This window comes from Pelophylax lessonae, assembly GCF_965119305.1.
Source record: "Pelophylax lessonae genome assembly, chromosome: 5".
Classification (NCBI taxonomy): Eukaryota; Metazoa; Chordata; class Amphibia; order Anura; family Ranidae; genus Pelophylax; species Pelophylax lessonae.
The window spans coordinates 303,600,001-303,621,393 of NC_138772.1; the positions used below are offsets into that span (position 1 = coordinate 303,600,001).

Here is a 21,393-nt window from a genome sequence, read left to right on the forward strand (position 1 = left end):
TCTGAGGTATTCTGCGGAATTGGTAAATTCCAGCCAAGGGGGACACTAATGTTTTCTAATGTGTCGCACGGAAAGCTTACAAAAAATCAGGGAGGACTACATAATGCTGGATTCATCTTTTATTCCAAGACTGGGGGCAAATGTCTTCTAATACTTATCTCTACAAGGTACAATGCTTACCTACATTTTTTTCAGGTTTACAAGCACTTTAATGAATGAAAAAAATTGCATTGTATTCTCTGGTATGGTAACTAAATACACAAAAAAAAATAAAAAATTCTCAGTTATTAATAAAGATCATAACCTTGACAATGTAAAAAATAAAAGATCTGATAGCACAACATTGTTTTTCTATATGCCAATAAAACATTTTATTACTTGCTTGCAGACATCTTTTTTTTTTTTTAAAGACAGTTGAGTTGATTTCCCTTAGAGAAAAAAACAGAAAGAATATTGGATAAAAAAGGTAAACCCCAATGACCAGAAAAATGTTAGGCCTCATTCATTCATCCACAGCCATGAAGCCTGCATAAATCAAAGACCGGTTGAGAAGTGTCACAATGGTGTTGGTTATAACGAGTGGCCCTGGACACAAACTATCTGTGCCCAGGGTTGTTCATATGTCCCTAATCACATATAGCTTGAATGTACATGCATATAGTCATAGCGCCTGTTAACCTGTCATTGATTTTTACAGGCTTCCATGGCTGATAATATACACCTATGATGCCTGGCAAGGAGAACAACAAAGACTGGTCATGCACAGTGCAAATTTCTTTCCTGCAACCACGATTCCTACATCAACACAGCAATTGATGTCTCCTGGCTGGGGGCAGGAAGATTTGAAGCGTGTACGGCTGGCCTAATTCTTAGCAGTTTACAGCCAATTGGCTGTGTGAATGAGGCCTAATAGGGAATATAATCATTTTTGTTTCTATTAATCGCACAGCAGTGAATTTCATCAAGGTGATAATATTTCCCTGATACCATTACATGTTGGATGTTTAGAATGTAGCGATCATGGTTTTTTTTGTGTAGCTTTGACATTTTTCACAATAATGTGCAATAAAGCACTGACCCTTTCACATCAGTCTCTGCACCGGATAAGTTTGCACTCTAAATTCTCCAATGCAGTCTCACACTATTGTTGTTGTTATTTTACTGTACATCTGGCATTTTCTGTTGGACCGAAGGAAGGCATTATTACTAACAGTTACACCACCTCTCTCCCTTCAAGTTCTAGATTTAAGATATAAAAGAGTTCCAGGTAAGTCTTACAAAGTATGTGTGTTAAAAAAAAAAAAATGGAAAAATACTGTAACATTTTACATTTTGGTTCAACCACAGGTATTTCTGTGGTAAGTATGGGTCTGTGCACATGTTATCAACCGAATGTAAACAGTATAAAATGCAGATTTGTTCCCAATCCCTATGACACATTTCATGTCTTAAATATATATACTGTAAAGTATGTATGTCAGAAATGTGAAGTCTAGTTTGAAGTTTAACTACTTTTATATTCACAGTTATTCACAGTTATTGCAAATTCATTAATGTACAACTACAATACTTGCACTTTAGTTTATAATGTTGTAGTTTCCAATGGTTTCTCCACCTTCATAACCACAGTCTAGTTCAATATCACCATCAATATGTTCACACCCATAAACTACACTATGTTAGGGGAATGCAATCAATTTCCTTCTTCATCTCTAGTATTTACTGGAAGGTTTTACATTAACAATATCGATGTACAAATGTGAACTGTATTATTTTACTGATATATTGGCACATTCTCTGTATCCGTTAATTGAAGGGCTGCAGTACCTGGCACAGGAAAGCAATTAGTTGCTACTGCGTAGGCCTCATGTAGTTCTCCCTGAAGAGCCATAATGTAATTATTTATGTAATTATGCTCTTCATGAAGCATTTGTCTTACTCAATTTTTGCTTGGTGGGGGCTTCCCTTTTTTATAAAAGGACTTTCAGACTATTAAATCACTGAAGTTCCAAATAAAAGAAACACATGATCAAGCATAACTTTTTTGATTTTAATATTTATGCTACATTTTGTGCAAAAAAATGTCTAACTCAAAGATGTCTAAGGCTGGCCATACACTATACAATTTTCTTGTTCAACTTAGATTTACCAAAACCATGTAATATAGGGTCAAACCTAAACACTTTCAATTTGTATGCAATCAGGCAGGCCCTTGCACTACATAGTTAAAGGTAAATCTAAAGGAAATTGAATAAGAAAATTGTATAGTGTATGGCCAGCCTTACTCAGAGGGGGATATTTATTACAACTGGAGCACTCAGAATGTAGTGCAGCTGTGCATGGTAGCCAATTAGCTTCTAACTTCAGCTTGTTCAATTAAGCTTTGACAATAAAACCTGTAAGCTGATTGGGTTCTATGCACCAGGTAAAAGCAAATTTCTTCATTTTCTAAAAATGATGACAAAAAATTACAACTTTAAAGAATTTGCCATGCTTCCTACTAAATGCCTTGGACTGTCTATTTTCCAAAAAGGGGTAATTTGGGAGACATTTCTACTGTCCTGAGATTTGTGGGCCTTAGAAAATGAGATAGGTCATCAGTACATCAGGATTGGTCCATTTTCAAATATATACCATTGTTTGTGGATGCTATAACTTTCCTAAAAACGAAATAATATACACATATTTGGGTTATTTTCACCAAAGAAATGTAGCAGGATACATTTTGGCCTATATTTATGAAGAACAGATTTTAATTTGCAACATTTTACAGAAACTAGAAAAACAGAAACTAAAAAAAAATAAAAACCCAGTGGTGATTAAATACCATCAAAAGAAAGATCTAGTTGTGTGAACAAAATTATTTGTCATTCAAACTGTGACAGGGCTAAAGGCTGAAAATTGGCCTGGGCAGGAAGGAGGTAAAAGTGTCTGGTATTGAAGTGGTTAAAATGTAGTGTCAAGAATTGGAACCCACCTCAACCAGGGGAAGAGTGGCTGACCAGTGTAGCAACTGTTGCAAAGCCACTATGCAGAAACAGTTTATGCAGCGAGATTCCTGAGAAGGGTTGGGGCGCAGATACCACCTAGTCTTCATCAGTGGTCATAGAGGTGGAGATGTTGAGCTGCATGCAAAACCATGGTTTCGGCACTCTGACTCACCTGAGCAGGCCACAAATGAGAGAAGGAAAAGTTCCTTGCAGTGTTAAGATATTGAATTAAAGTGATTGTAAAGTCTTGTTATTTTTTTTTTTTTTTAAACAACAAACATGTTATACTAAGAGCCGGTTCACCCTGGGGCGATCTGTCAGGCGACCTGGTCGCCTGACATGTCGCCTGCCATAGAGAAGCTGTGGACCCGTTCTAATAGGAGCGCCACAAGTTGCTCCGAATTAGAAAAAGGGTCCGGAGCTTCTTTGGGGCGACCCGGAGCGTCCTGCATTGACTTCAATGTTATGAAGTCCGTGCCAGCCGCTCCGGCAAGTCGGATCGCTCTAATGTGAACCGGCTCTTACCCGTTCTGTTGTAGTGGATTTGCACAGAGCAGCCCGGATCCTCTTCTTCTCAGGTCCCTCTTTGCAGCTCCTGACCTCTCCCTCCTATCGAGTGCCCTCACAACAAGCAGCTTGTTATGGGGGCACCTGAGCCAAGCTTTAGCTCCATCTGTCCATTCAGACAAGGAGTTGCCATTCGGCCCTGCCCCCTCTCTCTCCCGTTTGGCTGACTGAATTTGATTGACAGCCGTGGTGGGAGCATTTGGCACCGCTGCTGTGTCTAAGTCAAGGGGGGAGAGTCGGCTGAGGGACTTGTGGACATCGCTCGGCAGAGATCGGGTTCAGGTGAGTATTAGAGGGTGCTGGTACACACAGGTTTTTTTTTTTCCAACAAAATTTTTTATTGAAAAAAAAAACACCAAAATACAAACATGTTTTTTTTTTTATCTTAAAGCAATAGAATGTATTAAGATAAAAAAAAAATCCTGACTTTACAACTCCTCTGACTGGACAGCAGATATTAAATTAGTGAGTAACAGGAGTGCACAAGAACACACAGAAACACAGAGGAGAAATAGGTTGGGAGTGCACTGGTGCTAATAACAAGGGGCTGACTGAGACTTAAAGGGAAACACACTAGTACAGACACAAGAATTGACTGATATGCAAAAGGTGAAGGAAGACTGGATGCTGACAGGGAAGTATGGGATTACTCGGGTATAGGACAAACCGGGGAGCACAAGGAATACAGGCACAGGCTTGGAGTCACAGGAAGGAGTAAGCAAAGCTCAATGCAGACTGGAAAACAAAGACATTCTGAGATACAGAGATACACAGGAGCTGAGTACAGGCTGGACAGACACTGGGAAATGCTGAGATCACTGTTACACAGAGGAGCTAGGAGCAGGCTGGACACACACTGTGAACACTAGAAAATATGCATATAAAAATGGGGGTCCAGCTTATATGTTGTGGACTTGTTGCTTGAACACTGTGTAACCAGATTGTTTGCCCTTTAAGACAGTGCCCATTCTGTATGTGTCTGGGGGTGGCAGCTACACACAGAGGGCAAGACCCTAAGCTGGAGTGTGGAACAGGTGAGTGTAAGATGCATCATCTCAATAGGAAAAGTTTTATTATTGACATTCTTATTCGAATTTGCTTCCTCGTAAAATTGTTTATATTTACAAGCCAAGTCTTTAGAAATAAATGTGGTTTTGGTGTTATTATTTCCTAATATACATCTTTATATATAATCCCTTCATTTTACACATAGCAGAACACAGGCTTGTTGGCTTATAGTTACCTAGTTCTGTTTTTTTGTAAATAATGTAACATTAACCATAGCATTGCAGAAAACAGGTAAAAGAGGGTTTGAGAAGGTTTCTTTGTACAAGCAATTATTTTTATGAAAATGATGGAATTGCACTCTGATTCAATCTGCCCTAGTTTTGCTTAATCATAACTGCACATCTTGTGTAAGAAATCTAGAAACTTTAAATTAAGTTTGCTAAAATACATAGTGTATACTGATAGCCCAGGAGGGTTCTGCTTGCAAACCAAGCTGGAGTTATAATTTAAGTCTGCAGGCTGCCAAGCAAAATTGAGGTGGCTGCTATGCATATATATGAGATAGACACTAACCCTCTCTCCACTAAAATAAAGGCTTTGTATTTTGTACATATTTGCATGGCTATGACTAGGAATTGGGGAAATAGGAAGTTTTTGCTTCACCAATATTTATGTAAAAAAGTAACATTTTAGCAAAATTTTGTCATTTGGCCAATGGGAAGGCACAATTAAGGTGTAATTATCTTTAAATATTTCCTCTGAGTGAAATATCTCCTTTGCTCTATCTCGCACTTTGATGACATTTTCTCGTTTAGCAAAATGTAGTGAAATTTAGTGCCATTTTCTCCTTTAGTAAAATGCTTTAGAGACAAAAGGACAAATTAAGGTTTGTTTCTTTTTTTTTTTTTTGTGGGGGGAGGGGTATTGGGAAATTTAACTATCCTGGACCTGTTCTTGTGCCAAAGAAATCACCAATTATGTGATGCTAGATACTGAGGAATAGAGATGGACCTTATCTTATGAACTCCATGAAAAAGAAAAGTCCTCCCTTGCAATGGGTTCTGCAAAGGTCAACTGGGCATTTGTGTCTAGGGGATTGGGTAAAGCAGTTTTATTTACCTAATCTTCCACTTCTGCAGGCTCCTCTGCTGCTCCTGTGGTTGGATGGCCTGACATCAAGACCAATGCAGGGGCCCTGTATCTATATTAATAAAACCCCAGTGTCCCTGCGTCCGCAGATTCAAGATTCCCTGTGTCCGTGGAAATGCGCTACTGCGCATGTGCCACAGGATAGCTGTTGGGACTGGGGGCGGGGGGGCGGGCACTGACCTGTGTAGGCTAGGGGGAGCTCCTCGTTGTCAGAGACCGGGTGTTGGGGATCACCCCCGATAATGGTGCGGTGTGAGGGCCGTTGTACTGCCGATAGTTTCAGTAGCCACCGTTCGGAATTAGTATGTGCTGGGGAGGCGGGAGGTGGAGTTCCGATCAGTGGCCTTAGATTTTAAAAATGGCGCCACCCGGCACCAACATGTCACTGCGCATGTGCCGCTGCTCGGTAAAAGCCGTACACATTTCCGGGAATAGCCGAACGTTTTCGAGCTTACCCGAGCGGCGGCGCATACGCAATGACGTGTTGGCGCCAAGTGGCGCCATTTTTAAAATCTAAGCCACTGATCGGAACTCCGCCTCCCCAGCACATACTAATTCCGAACGGTGGCTACTGAAACTATCGGCAGTACAACGGCCCTCACACCGCACCATTATCGGGGGTGACCCCCAACACCCGGCCTCCGACACCGAGGAGCTCCCCCATCCTCCCCAGCACATGTCAGGAACAGGTAAGTGAGACTCCTCCACTGATGCACTGCCTGCCATTATGCGGGGCTGCAGGCATACTACAAGAGATGCAGCGCTGCAGGCATGGTACTCCCGTACCATGCCCGCAGCCCCGCATTCCCCTGCACCATGCCCGCAGCCCCGCATTGCTGAGCACCATGCCCGCATTCCCGTGCACCATGCGCGCAGCCCCGCATTGCCCTGCACCATGCCCGCAGCCATTGCAAACTTATATTCTGAGGTTTTAATTACATTATTTTAATATAGTCAGTCGGGAACTAAAGTGGGCCTGTCTAAGGCATGAAACTCCAGGGCTAAAAATGAGTCGCACTCCGGCCCTGCCGGAGAGTCTACACTCACCCGCATGCTGGAGCCGGGCAGGAGCACCCCATCATGGGTCAGGAGAAGAGGCAGGTGCGGGGGGATCTGGATAGAGCTGCTAGAGGAACTTCCCTGAAGAGCACCATTATCGGGGTAACCCCCAACACCCGGGACCCGGCCTCCGACACCGAGGAGCTCCCCATCCTACACAGGTCAGTGTGACTTACTTCTGGGGCCCCTAACATGGTGCCCGCCCCCAGTCCCAACGGCTGTCCGTGGGGCGCAGTAGCACAATCCAACAGACACAGGGACGGACGCAGAGACACTTGCATATTATTAATATAGAATAGATATCCTACATACACCCCAGTCGGGCGGCCGGTCAAAACTCTTGAAGCGGCGGGTATGCGCGTGCACAGCCCCACTGCATGAGAAGACTTTTACTTTTCCCAGAGTTAGGCTTTCACTCTAACCCTTATTCTAACACTAACCCCATTACTTTATTTATAAACAAAGTAATCTAATGATATAATTGCTGATAAATCAATCATGTTTCTTTGGTTTAAATCTGATTTATCCATGGTGAAAATGAGGGATTATGTTTTGTTAGGACACATTTATTGTTTTCATGGCAAAATCAAGATCTGTAAAATTGCCTACCCTTCCTTATCTATGACATAATAAAGAGGTTGATCTCTTACGTGATTCCTGCTTTGGATTACAAGGATGGGATGTAGGGGACGCTATTGCTTCATAAGATGAAAAACATTCATGCTTTCCGACTTACTATGTAAAAATATAAATATGTTGTAAATTTATACTTTAGCTTTATTTTTAACATAAATTCTTTATTACACTTTTGTTTTCAAGAAAGCAAAATGTGTCATTTGAGGTATTCCGGGAATTTGAAATGTCAGCTGCATAGTGCAATGAAAACAAAAGCAGGTGGAAAACACACTGTACTTTTCTTATGTTTCATGCTTGCTTTTGAAATGCCATATTACTTTTTCTGAATGTATTAAAGCATAATTAAAAAAAAAAATATATATATATATATATATATATATATATATATATATATTTATATATAGTATATGAAAACACAACATTCCCAATATTTTCTATAAATATTATTATTGTATGGTTTTATAAATCCAGCTACAAATATTTTGCAGAAACTCTACTTTTTTTTTTAGATTTATCCTATAGGGAGCTACAGCTGCTTAAATTGATGTTCTGATGCAATCATTATTAAGGAACTCTTTAACTATTTAAATTATGGATGATACTGCCCAGGATACATGTTTGCCATAATTGGCCAGTGTGTGTTGTCTGGGCATATCTGAATATTTGAAAATCTTGGTCATTGTAATCATCTGCAATTTATGATTAAAAATCCCTGAAAACAAATCTCTTTAGGCAACCCTATTCCACCTCCATTTAACAACTGAATCTATTTCTCCCTCAACTCATCCCCATGCAGTTATTACCTTTTTTCATCACTTGCCACTCCCTTTTAGACTGCACATTCTCATAAACAGGGCCATCCTAATCTTCTTATCTTGAATTGTATTGGAACTTTGTTATCTCTTACTTAAAATTGAAGGTCATGGTTAACAGAATTTTAAAAATAATTATGCAAACATTTAATTGTTTAGTTTTTAATTGTGAAGCATCAAGTCCTTTAGCTTACCAACTATCTCAGGTAAATTATGCTGTTTAATTTGCTTTTGCAATATCGATTTAGAATCCATATTTTCTTCAGGCAATTACATTAGCATTTTTGTAGTGCAGTCTAATGCATTGACATAATAAGATGAACTTTGCAGATCAATGAAACAATGCAGACCCATGCTGTGATTCTTCGTTCTCTTTTGGGGCATTGTGAAATTAATCTTTTAGCAGTTGTCATTGAACAATATTTAAGCAGATACTGGCAAATGAACAATAAAACAATTGAACAGATTACACAAAATTATTATTTGTGTTTAAATGTTTAAATACTAAATAGGTTGGCTATTACTAGTTTAATTTTAATTTTATTTATTTTTTATACCTGTATTTTTATTATATACATATACAATCTTTGTTTTTCAAATTAAAGTTCAATATAGGGAATGCCCATGACACAAGGCTTCCCGAAATGGGTTTTGGGGGGCATATCTTGGACGTGTGCTACGCCGGACGTGTTCCTGGAGAACTCCGCCATCAAGATTCACTAATCCACCTACATCGGCGCCATCTCAGCCCTAACCTAAGAAACACCTACATATCCGGACTTCCCACACTCCTGCGCTTCGTTTGATACCTGTCTTGCCACAGTACTCGCCGGATCACCGCATGCCATTGATCGGGGCCTACCTGCAAGGCCGAAGCCGCGGCCTCGAGTACCGCATGGCCGCTGGAAGCCGGAGGAGGAGCCAGGTGAGTCCGTACCGGCCGTAGGCCACATGTAAACCACCTGCACACCTGGGACCAGGGTATCTATAGCTCAGGGGGACATATATTGAGCGGCCGGACTGTCAATAGCTCTCCTCATTGGAGATGCCTCGCCACCGCTGTGAAGCACCCCCGCCGCGGAAGCTGCAATTTTTTTCCAATCCATGAAGCCCAGCACCCCTAACAACAGCACAGGTGCACCCTCTTTTCCACAGCTTCAGGCCTCCCCACAATATCACCCGGGACAACAGCAGGGCATTGCCCTGGCTCCTGCAGCTGATATGCTGACATCAGATCCTAACCTCACACGTCTGAATAGCCCTGCTAAATTGAAGCCACGGAGAGATACTGGTGATGAGGCCGCAAATAACTCCTGGGCAGAGGTGGGTGCTAATGACTCTCCTTATGACATGGAAACGGGCACCATAGACCCCATTGCATCATTTCCCACTACAGGCCAACCCATTTCGGATATCACACTTAAAGTAATGCTTTTGTCACTGAAAACTTCGCTGCATGCTGATCTTTGGCAAGATATTAAACATTGCAGAGAGGAAGTCTGTGTATTGGACACTAGAGTGACACAAATAGAGGAGCAGCTTTCTGCTTGTGCCCAATCATTTAATGCAATGGTGGACGCACATGCTGACCATACTGACGAAATTAAATGGCTCAAATCAAAAATTGCTGACTTGGAGGACCGCTCCAGTCGCAACAATCTCAAAGTGAGAGGCATCCCGGAAAGCGTGAGTCCGGCTTAACTACCTCACTTTGTTAAGGACATCCTCCTAACAGCAATTCCCAGCCTGACACAAGCAGACTTGACCATTGACCGCATCCACTGTATCCCGAAACCCTCTCATATCTCTAAAGATGCTCCTAGGGACGTACTTATGAGAATCCATTTTTTTCAAGTTAAAGAGAAAATCCTGGACACTTTCAGAAAACCTGACTCTCTACCAGATAAAGCAAGAACTGTTCAAATCTTTCCGGATTACTCTCAGCATACTATGCAACGATGCCAAAATCTAGTCACGGTGACTAAAGCCCTTCGTAACCACAATATTCCATACAAATGGAAATATCCAGCCACTCTGATCATCACCCACGATGGGGTCACCTTTACAGTACACTCCTTGGAAGAAGGAGTTGCCCTTCTCACCTCTTGGAATATTATCCCTTCAACACCTCCTCCGCCTGACCATCCCCGACACAACTCCCGTCCGCCAATGCAACCCAAAGTGCATTCCAGACCTCAGCTGCCACCATCAGAGGCCCCCTGAATGCCTACAACAACCCGGATCAATTCTGCCTGGAACCCTGGTCCCCGCCGAGTCTCAATTATTCTGCTGAGCCTTTTCTTCCTTTCATGAGCATTCTGCTCCACCACCCCCTTGCAATGTCACAGCTCCGGCTGCCTGAAGCCCTATTTTTTTGGGGTCTTCTCCTTTTTAGGTTTCATGTTTGGAACCACCCTTTATCCTCTCCACAGTTCTTTTTGGGTTACGCAACACCACCTCATCCTCTTCAATTGAGTACACACAGAACACTATGGGTTTTAACAACCTATAGTGTAGTCTTTCTTTTCAGACACTCTGTGGTTGCAACCTGTTACAGGAAGGGGATGAGTCACTGCTGTGACTTTGTGTAATTTTCTAATTCAGCTGTTGAGCTCTGTAAACAGAGCAGGTAAGGATATATGGAAATATACTGTATAAATGTTATAGCAGCATTTCAGATGTACAGTATCTCAAAAAGTGAGTACACCCCTCACATTTTTGTAAATATTTTATTACATCCCCTGATGTGACAGCACTGAAGAAATGACACCCCGCCACAATGTACAGCAGCGAGTGCACAGCCTGTACAACAGTGCCAACCCGCTGTCCCCTCAAAACAACTCAACACACAACCATCAATGTCCAAACTGCTGGCAACAAAAGCGAGCACACCCCCAAGTGAAGTTGTCCCAACTGGGCCCAATTAGCCATGTTCCCTCCCCGGTGTCATTTAACTCGTTAGTGTTATGAGATCTCAGGTGTGAATGGGGAGCAGCTGTGTTAAATTTGGTGTAATCACTCACTCTCTCATAATGGTCACTAGAAGTTCAACATGGCACCTTATGGCAAAGAACTCTCTGAGGCTCTGAAAAAACGAATTGTTGCTCTACATAAAGATGGCCTAGGCTAAAAGAAGATTGCCAAGACCCTGAAACTGATTTGCAGCATGGTGGACAAGGCCATACAGCGGTTTAACAGGACAGGTTCCCTTTAGAACAGGTCCCACCATGGTCCACCAAAGAGGTTGAGTGCACATGCTCAGTGTCATATCCAGAGGTTATCTTTGGGAAATGGACGTATGAGTGCTGCCAACATTGCTGCAGAGGTTGAAGGGGTGGGAGGCCAGCCTGTCGGTGTTCAGACAATATGCCACATACTGCATCAAATTGAACTGCATGACTGTCGTCCCAGAAGGAAGCCTCTTCTAAACATGATGCACAAGAAAGCCCACAAACAGTTTGCTGAAGACAAGCAGACTAAGGACAGGGATTACTGGAACCATGTCCTGTGGTCTAATGAGACCAAGATAAACTTATTTGGTTCAGATGGTGTCAAGCGTGTGTGGCAGCAACCAGATGAGGAGTACAAAGACAAGTGAGTCTTGCCTACAGTCAAGCATGGTGGTGGGAGTGTCATGGTCTGGGGCTGCATGAGTGCTGCCAGCACTGGGGAGCTACAATTTATTGATAGAACCATGAATCCCTTCCTTTCAGAGACTGGGCCCGCAGGGCAGTATTCCAACATAACGACTTCAAACATACCTCCAAGATGACCACTGTCTTGCTAAAGAAGCTAAGGGTAAAGGTGATGGACTGGCCAAGCATGTCTATAGACCTAAACCCTATTGAGCATCTGTGGGGCATCCTCAAACGGAAGGTGGAGGAGCGCAAGGTCTCGAACATCAACCAGGTCCATGATGTCATAATGGAGGAGTGGGAGAGGACTCGAGTGGCAACCTGTGAAGCTCTGGTGAACTCCATGCCCAAGAGGTTTAAGACAGTGCTGGAAAATAATGGTGGCCACACAAAATATTGACACCTTGGGCTCAATTTGGACCTTTTTCAATCAGGGGTGTAGGCCATTACTAGTTTAAGTTATCATTTTGCGCAGTATATCACATACCTGTATCAATCATGTACAACCTTCATTATGTGTGTCTACTTCTTACATCTTATCAACAACCCACACTGCCACCATCCAATCAGGCAATAATCCTTTCCAAAATGTTCTCTGCAGACTATAGATTTGCAAATTTGTTCATGGGAAATTTTTTAATCAAAATCTTTCGTCATTAAAAACATGTACTGTTGGTTATAGTTGTTAAAGTGTTTCTTATGCACAAATCTCAACTTAATACCCATACTCATTGCCTGCTCTTTTCGGGCTCTGTTCACATATTGGCGTCCCGGATCGCGGGCAGAATTGGAGTGATTCTGCCTGCAATTCTGAATCATGTCAAATTGTGGGACACCCGCGCGACTCTTGTCACTTCCAATGGCCCCCCTAATATGGCACCATTTTGCCTGTCGCCCAAAATAAATTCTTGTACTTTTTTTGGGCATCAGGCCTTCCGCAATTGTTTGCACAATTTTACCGTGTTTTGTCGGGCTACAAGAGTGGCAAAATCGTGCCACATTTGGGGTGCCATTGGAAGTGAAGTCCCGCGTTTTTCCGTGATTCAAATCGTAGGCAGAATCTCGGCCATTCTGCGCGTGATCCAGGATGCCAATATGTGATCGGAGCCTTACTTTTTTTTTTAAACTAGGTAATCTTTTATATAATACTTTGTTACATTAACAAACATGTTGTACATGTTGCACTAATTATTAAGTTCTTTGTTGTTTTCTTTACCAATTGTATTTCCATTTCTATCATTTCATTATTTTCTGACTAACTGTGCTCTTGTTAAAAGCAAAATTATAATTTATTACAGAAAAATAAAAAAAAAACAACTTGTAACTTGTACATTCAGATTTTGTAAAGTAACCTAACATTTAAATATCTAAACATGTAGGACATTAATGGATTGAAACATGCAGTATGTATTACACCTCAATATTTTTGTCATAGCTTATACAGCATATACAAAAAAAAAACAGTATTTAGGACCTTCAACCCTCTGCTTCCATTCAGTCTCTCGTTGTTCAGCAAAAATGCTAACTATAGTCAGCATTCTGAGTGGCACCACAGACCCATTAAAATCTAAGCATATTAGAAGTCTCTAACATGTCCTGTCCTCATACAAACTATAACTCTTTTCAACAAGAAATGTATTTATTTATTTTTTTCCAAAGATATTTTTATTGTTTAAGAAATATTAGAGTACAAAGGTCAATTCAGTTATAGTGGAATGTATTTCTTTCACAATTTTTAGCATTTTCATATTTCATAGAATGAATGCAAAACTTTTCAGGAATGCTATTTTACACAAAGACAACATTGTATCCTTGTAGACATAAAGGAGGTTTCAGGGTGAGGACAAGAGTACAACTTTTTTTTCTAGGCGAATGATGACTTTGCTTTGCATATCAACACACCTGATAGATTCCCAGTCCATCACCTCCCTCCCAGTCTACTGCTATACAAGGGATTGCAAGTGGCTGATACCAAATCAAATTCAGTTACTTGCACTATTTGCATTTGCAAAAATACATCTAGGGCTCTTTTGCATTTGGGCATTATGTTAATGATTGTGCGTTAATGTGTGTTACCATGTGTCATGGTAAAACAGAAAATTCATTTTGTGGGAGGAAACTGATGCAACTCAGCAAGTCCAAAATTGGGCAACACCCTAGGCTTGTGGTGTGCTACAATGCAGTTGCATTGAAGAAGATGCTTTGGGGATGCCAAAATGAATATATAGATGTAAAATTGTGTGTCTTTAATGTCTGCCTGCAGTTTAGCTTTAAAGCCCACCTGGCACAAAAAAAAATGCAACTAATAGCTGCACTAAACTGAAAAAAAAACTGAGGGGGGTTAGTTATTATACTAACCTTGCTACTCTTGGCACCTAGATGAATATTAATATTCTTCCCATGAGATTCCAGGGCATGTTGAGTAGCCAAAATCTTTCAAAGAAGACAGTTTTGCACTGTTTTGAAGTATTATCTTGTGAGATTTGGGCTACTCGGTACTCCCTGGGATCTTATTGGAAGGATGCCCCCCCCAAACACACACAGCACAGAAGGCAAAGAGGCAAAATATATTACCTAACTTTTTCCCACCCTTTTTTCAGTTGAGAGCAGAATTTTAACAAGGGAGAAGTCATAAATATAGACTAAATATTTGGTCCAGAGTAAACTTCAATCCTCCTCATCCCATCCACGATGAACTTTTTTATTTTGTTTTTTTTCATGACTAATTGTTTTATTTCTTTTTTTTTTTTTTTTCTTGTCCCAAAACCAGTGTCTAGATCATTGTCATTGACATAATCATTACACTATTTTTCTGTTATTTATCTGGCTTATATGACCTGTAAATTGTAACATATCATGTTACTGGAGCTGATTTATATAAATGGAATTTATACTGTTTAGAAAAACCAACTATATAGAAGGCTTGTTTCATTTGAAAAACAAAGCCTGATTAGCTTTTATGGACAGCATATGCAGTTTTGGTTCATTTTTTAATGTTTTGCTTATAAATAAGCCCCATTATATGCTATAAATTGGGCTTGCATGTTAAATGTCAGAACTGAGGAATGCAGGACAACTGACAAGAATTCTTAGCTTTCGCTGCAAAAAATAGGTAAATAGACAAGAAACAAATAGACAAGAAACATATAAACACATAAAAAAAGAGATTATAATCTGACAACCTTGATAGCAAATCCAAGCAACAAAAAAGCAAAACAACATCCTACTTTTTCTCAACTGTTATCCAAATGGTTAACTGAGCTCTTTCTTGTTTTGTCACAGTGCTCAATTAGAGTAAAGAAACCATTCTTATTGGTAGCATTCTACTCACCCAAGATATGAATCACAGAATTTCTTCTCCCTGAATTTTTCTCAAAACTGCTATGCCTATCCTTTAATCCAGCTTTCAGGTTTGTAAGAAGATAGCTAGTACTGTGAGCTTAGAATCTTAGCCCTGGTCTATATACAGCAAGACTAATTTTCCTACTTATAGTGATTGACACACCATGGTTATTAGTCATTGTAAATGAAGGGGCTGCTTACAGTGTCCAGTGTCACAATTTTAATTTGTGAAAAGGTTGGTCCACACCTTTCCTGATAGCCCCAGACATACTTGTAGAAACCCACAAAAAAAAAAAAAACCTTGTATTAACCACACTTGACCTCTGGAAGATTTTTATCCCCCTTCATGACCAGGCCATTTTTTTGCGATATGGCATTGCATTACTTTAACTGACAATTTTGCAGTCATGCAATGTTGTACCCAAATTTACTGTATGTCTCACAAATAGAGCTTTCTTTTGGTGGTATTGGATCACCACTGCGTGTTTTATTTGGACGCTATGAACAAAAAAATAACCGACAGTTTAAAAAACAAAAAAAAATAATATTTTTTTCTTTCTGCTATAAAATATATTAAATAATAAAAAAAAAAAAATCAAAGTGCCTGGCACTGGCAGATTGGCTCATAGAAGTAGCCGGCCGGTGTTGTTAATGAAAGTGAGGATACACCTCAGTGGGGTAGAAATATGAGCATCATATTGGGAAAGTTTGAAGAGGAACAGCATTTATGGAGAAGAGGACATTAATGGAAATACTGGAGCAATGAGTAGTGCTTTTTATACCTTTAAAAGAGGTGGGTACGGGATTAGAAGTTTACGCCACAAGGTATGGTTTAAAAATTTGTTTTTCTAATTATATGGAACATTTTTAAACTCAAGAGCATGTTTCTCCCAGTATTAGGACCAGTGGCGTAGCGTGGGGGGTGCTGGGGGGCCAGCCGCACCGGGCGCAAAATCTGGGGGGGGCGCAGTGTCACGCTGCCATTTAGGAGCCACTCAGTCATCCTGAACAAGCCCTGCATGGATGGACGGCAGGAGGCTGATATCAGAGCCAGTGTACAGCTCCGGATGGAGGGCGGGACTTTATGTTAACCCGCAGGTGATTGGTTGCTACTTCATGTCAACTTCATGCTGGCAACCAATCACAAGCTGGTTACCTGGAAAAGTTATGCAGATCCCGCCCTCCTTCCAGAGCTGTCCTGCTTCTGATGTCAACTTCATGCTTGCCGCCATCCATGCGGAGCTGTCCAGCTGCTGTCTGCTCTGTGAGTAGTGTGGATTGTGGAGGAAGCTGAGGGTGCAGTGAAGGGGGAGCCAAGGACAGGAACCGGAGGAGGGGGGGGAGCTGAGGACAGGGAGCTGAGGATGGGGGGGGTGGAGCTGAGGACAGGAACCTGAGGATGGGAGGGAGCTGAGGATGGGGGGGAGCTGAGGACCGGGAGCTGAGGATGGGGGGGGGAGCTGAGGACAGGGAGCTGAGGACAGGGAGCTGAGGATGGGGGGGAGTGGAGGATAGGGGGAGAGCTGAGGATGGGGGGAAGCTGAGGATAGGGAGCTGAGAATGGGGGGGGGAGCTGAGGACTGGGAGCTGAGAATGGGAGGGGGGGGCTGAGGATGGGAAGGGAGCTGAGGACAGGGAGCTGAAGATGGGGAAAAACTGAGGAATGTAAAGGGGTAGTGGGGGACAGGAATGTAAAGGGGTAGTGGGGGACAGGAAAGTAAAGGGGTAGTAGAGGGGACAGGAATGTAAAGGGGTAGTGGGGGACAGGAATGAAAAGGGGTAGTGGGGGACAAGAAAGTAAAGGGGTAGTGGGGGACAGGAATGTAAAGGGGTAGTGGGGGACAGGAATATAAAGGGGTAGTGGGGGATAGGAATATAAAGGGGTAGTGGGGGACAGGAATATAAAGGGGTAGTGGGGAACAGGAAAGTAAAGTGGTAGTGGGGGACAAGAAAGTAAAGGGGTAGTGTAGGACAGGAAAGAAAAGGGGTAGTGTGGAACAGGAATGTAAAGGGGTAGTGGGGGACAGGAATGTAAAGGGGTAGTGGGGGACAGGAAAATAAAGGGGTAGTGGGGGACAGGAATATAAAGGGGTAGTGTGGGACAGGAAAGAAAAGGGGTAGTTGGGGACAGGAATATAAAGGGGTAGTGGGGGACAGGAATATAAAGGGGTAGTGGGGAACAGGAAAGTAAATGGGTAGTGGGGACAGGAATGTAAAGGGGTAGTGTGGGACAAGGAAAGAAAAAGGATATTGGGGGACAGGAATGTAAAGGGGTAGTGGGGGGACAGGAATGTAAAAGGGTAGTGGGGGACAGGAATATAAAGGGGTAGTGGGGAACAGGAAAGTAAAGGGGTAGTGGGGGACAGAAATGTAAAGGGGTAGTGTGGGACAGGAAAGAAAATGGGTAGTTGGGGACAGGAATATAACGGGGTAGTGGGGGACAGGAATATAAAGGGGTAGTGGGGAACAGGAAAGTAAAGGGGTAGTGGGGGACAGGAATGTAAAAGGGTAGTGTGGGACAGGAAAGAAAATGGGTAGTGGGGTACAGGAAAGTAAAGGGGTAGTGGGGGACAGGAATGTAAAGGGGTAGTGGGGGGACAGGAATGTAAAAGGGTAGTGGGGGACAGGAATATAAAGGGGTAGTGGGGGACAGGAATATAAAGGGGTAGTGGGGGACAAGGAAAGAAAAAGGGTATTGGGGGACAGGAATGTAAAGGGGTAGTGGGGGGACAGGAATGTAAAAGGGTAGTGGGGGACAGGAATATAAAGGGGTAGTGGGGAACAGGAAAGTAAAGGGGTAGTGGGGGACAGGAATGTAAAGGGGTAGTGTGGGACAGGAAAGAAAACGGGTAGTTGGGGACAGGAATATAACGGGGTAGTGGGGGACAGGAATATAAAGGGGTAGTGGGGAACAGGAAAGTAAAGGGGTAGTGGGGGACAGGAATGTAAAAGGGTAGTGTGGGACAGGAAAGAAAAAGGGTAGTGGGGTACAGGAAAGTAAAGGGGTAGTGGGGGACAGGAATGTAAAGGGGTAGTGGGGGGACAGGAATGTAAAAGGGTAGTGGGGGACAGGAATATAAAGGGGTAGTGGGGGACAGGAATATAAAGGGGTAGTGGGGGACAAGAAGGTAAAGGGGTAGTGGGGGACAGGAATGTAAAGGGGTAGTGGGGGACAGGAAAGTAAAGGGGTAGTCGGGGACAGGAATGTAAAGGGGTAGTGGGGGACAAGAAAGTAAAGGGGTAGTGGGGGACAGGAATGTAAAGGGGTAGTGTGGGACAGGAAAGAAAAGGGGTAGTGGGGGACAGGAAAGTAAAGGAGTAGTGGGGGACAGGAATGTAAAGGGGTAGTGGGGGACAGTAATGTAAAGGGGTAATGGGGGACAGGAAAGTAAAGGGGTAATGGGGGACAGGAATGTAAAGGGGTAGTGGGGAACAGGAATGTAAAGGGGTAGTGGGGGACAGGAATGTAAAGGGGTAGTGGGGGACAGGAATGTAAATGGGTAGTGGGGATGAGGACAGGATTGTAAAGGGGTACTGGGGATGAGGACAGGAATGTAAATGGGTGGGGGGTGAGGACAGGAATGTAAAGGGGTACTGGGGATGAGGACAGGAATGTAACGTGGTAGGGGGTTAAGGACAGGAATTTAAAGGGGTGGGGGATGAGGAAAGGAATTTAAAGGCTAAAGAGAGATGATATAAAGGGGGCTAAGCACAGGAATGCAGAGGGGGGCTGAGGACAGAAATGTGAAGGAGGAGGGGCATAATTTAAAGGGGCATTAGGATAGGAATGTAAAGGGGGGGATATGAAGGTGGGCTGGGGACAGTAATGTGATGGGGGGGGGGGGGTTGTGATGTGCAGGGGGACTGAGAACACTGTTGTAATGACAGGATTGTGATGTGAAGGATATGAGGCTAGCTTTATAACATTGCTACCTGTGTTCTGCATGTAGGCAGACCATTCATTTCATTTTGTGTAATTGTCAGTATAGTAATTAGGTAGGTCAGTGTAGTGGTCAGTGTAGTGATCAGGTAGGTCTGTGTAGTGGTCAGGTAGGTCTGTGTAGTGGTCAGGTAGGTCAGTGTAGGTGTCAGTATAGTAATTAGGTAGGTTAGTGTAGGAATCAGATAGGTCTCTGTAGTGGTCAGATAGGTCTCTGTAGGTGTCAGTATAGTGATCAGGTAGGTTAGTGCAGAAAACAGGTAGGTCTGTGTAGTGGTCATTGTAATTGTCAGGTAGGTCTGTGTAGTGGTCAGGTAGGTCAGTGTAGGTCTCAGTATAGAAATTAGGTAGGTCAGTGTAGTGATCAGGTAGGTCAGTGTAGGAATAAGATTGGTCAGGTAGGTTTGTGTAGTGGTCAGGTAGATCTGTGTAGGTGTCAGTATAGTAATCAGGTAGGTCAGTGTAGGTATAAGGTAGGTCTATGTAGTGGTCAGCTAGGTCAGTATAGGTGTCTGTGTAGTGGTCTAGTAGATTTGTGTAGGGGGCGCAAATTACTTACCTTGCCCCGGGCGCTAACAACCCACGCTACGCCACTGTACAGTCCATAATGTTAACTTGTAACTAAAAAATCATTCCTAAATCTTCCCTCCTGAATCTTCTTACTTCTCTAAAAGGTACCTTTTAACAACAGTTTTCCATTCCATGTTATAAAAGTTTGCTGATCTGACCATATATAAAAAAAAAATAACTTAGAAATATTCCAGCTCACAATCTAATGATTTTTTTTTTTTTTTTTGTGCATGCTGATTTTTTTTTCCCCGTTTACAGGCAGTCTAGTAAGCAAGATGCATAATGTATTCAGTAAAATATGGATTTTACTTACCAACTTCTGACATTTCAGGGACAGTAGCAGTATATATATCCTGGGTAAACTTTGGTTCATTATCATTAATGTCATGAATCTTTATAATAAATTCGGATTCAGGTTCTACTTGTCTTCCTGTTTTTCTGTCTATTGCCTTGGCTCGAAGAGTATATATAGACTTTTCTTCTCTGTCCAATCTCTTTACAGCTTGAATATCTCCTGTATTTTCATCTATAACAAACACACTGCCAGCTCCATCTCCAGATAAAATGTACTTTAAATTTCCATCTCCTTTATCTTGATCAGTATATAACTAAAGGGAGAGAAAAAAGAATTAAAATGAGTATATAGTGTTCAGCTAAATTAAGGTCTGACACAATTGTGTTTTATGCTGCAGAAGTGAATATATGCACATGCAGAATGTAGTAGTTAATTCACTTTTTGTCAGTAAGCTGGAATGGAAAATGGAACAACAGTAACCTCATTCATGAAAGTTATCTTTTAGGATTTCCAAAACAGCAATCTGTGTCTGTTTTATTCCAAGACTGTACAAATAAACATTTTATAGGATTGCCTTGGTTATTGGGTAACTATTAGACATTAAAGAGGTTGTAAACTCACTTAACATTTTTTTATTTATTTTTTTACAACCTGGAAGAGAAACACATAATGAGCTAGTATGCATCGCATACTAGCTCATTATGAAATACTTACCTTAGAACAAGCCCCCGCCGTGCCGCCCGCTTACCTGTATGACGGGCGACATGTTCAGTCGCCCGTCTTCCGGGATCGCGGCATCCGGCCATCTGATTGGCCGGAGCCGCGGTGACATCACTCCCGCGCACGCACGCGGGAGCCGACGGTCACGGCACGGGACTCTGAAGGAACGGCACCAGCGGCCATTCCTTCAGAGCGTATGCGCCAGTGACGTCACTGGCTGCATTTAAGGTAAATATCTCCTAAACGGTACATGTTTAGGAGATATTTACAGTACCTATAGGTAAGCCTTATCATAGGCTTACCTATAGATACAACTTGCACAGGAGGGTTTACTTCCTCTTTAAAAGGTAACTTCACTTTCTTGAAAAAAAAAAAAAAAGCAAATAAAGAAAAAACAATATAGTGTATACAATTGTGACACAAATCATATTGTAATTAAATGTTATTAAAAATTACCTTTCCTTTTCAATCTGCAGCTGTTGTAATTTTCTGTAAATGCAATGCAATAAGGCTACCTGGAGCTGTTCTGTACACAGAATGTGTACTGACCACACCCCAGAAACATCATTTCCTGCTTGTGTGATTGGCTCACCAACTTTCCCAGAAGTCTGCCTAAGTTACAAGTCAGATTTCTGGCATCCCCTGCAACAAAAATATCTTTTTTGGTGAA

The 21,393-nt window shown here is 42.2% G+C and overlaps 1 protein-coding gene across 1 annotated transcript in view; it reads right to left on the reverse strand.

The window, feature by feature from the left end:
- Positions 1 to 21,393, reverse strand: part of LOC309556960 (cadherin-9-like) — a 359,303-nt gene that overhangs the window by 218,741 nt on the left and 119,169 nt on the right. Inside the window, exon 3 of the mRNA XM_082259545.1 lies at positions 20,022 to 20,316. Coding sequence (XP_082115671.1) covers positions 20,022 to 20,316 — 295 coding nt within the window. The remainder of the gene's footprint in view (positions 1 to 20,021; positions 20,317 to 21,393) is intronic.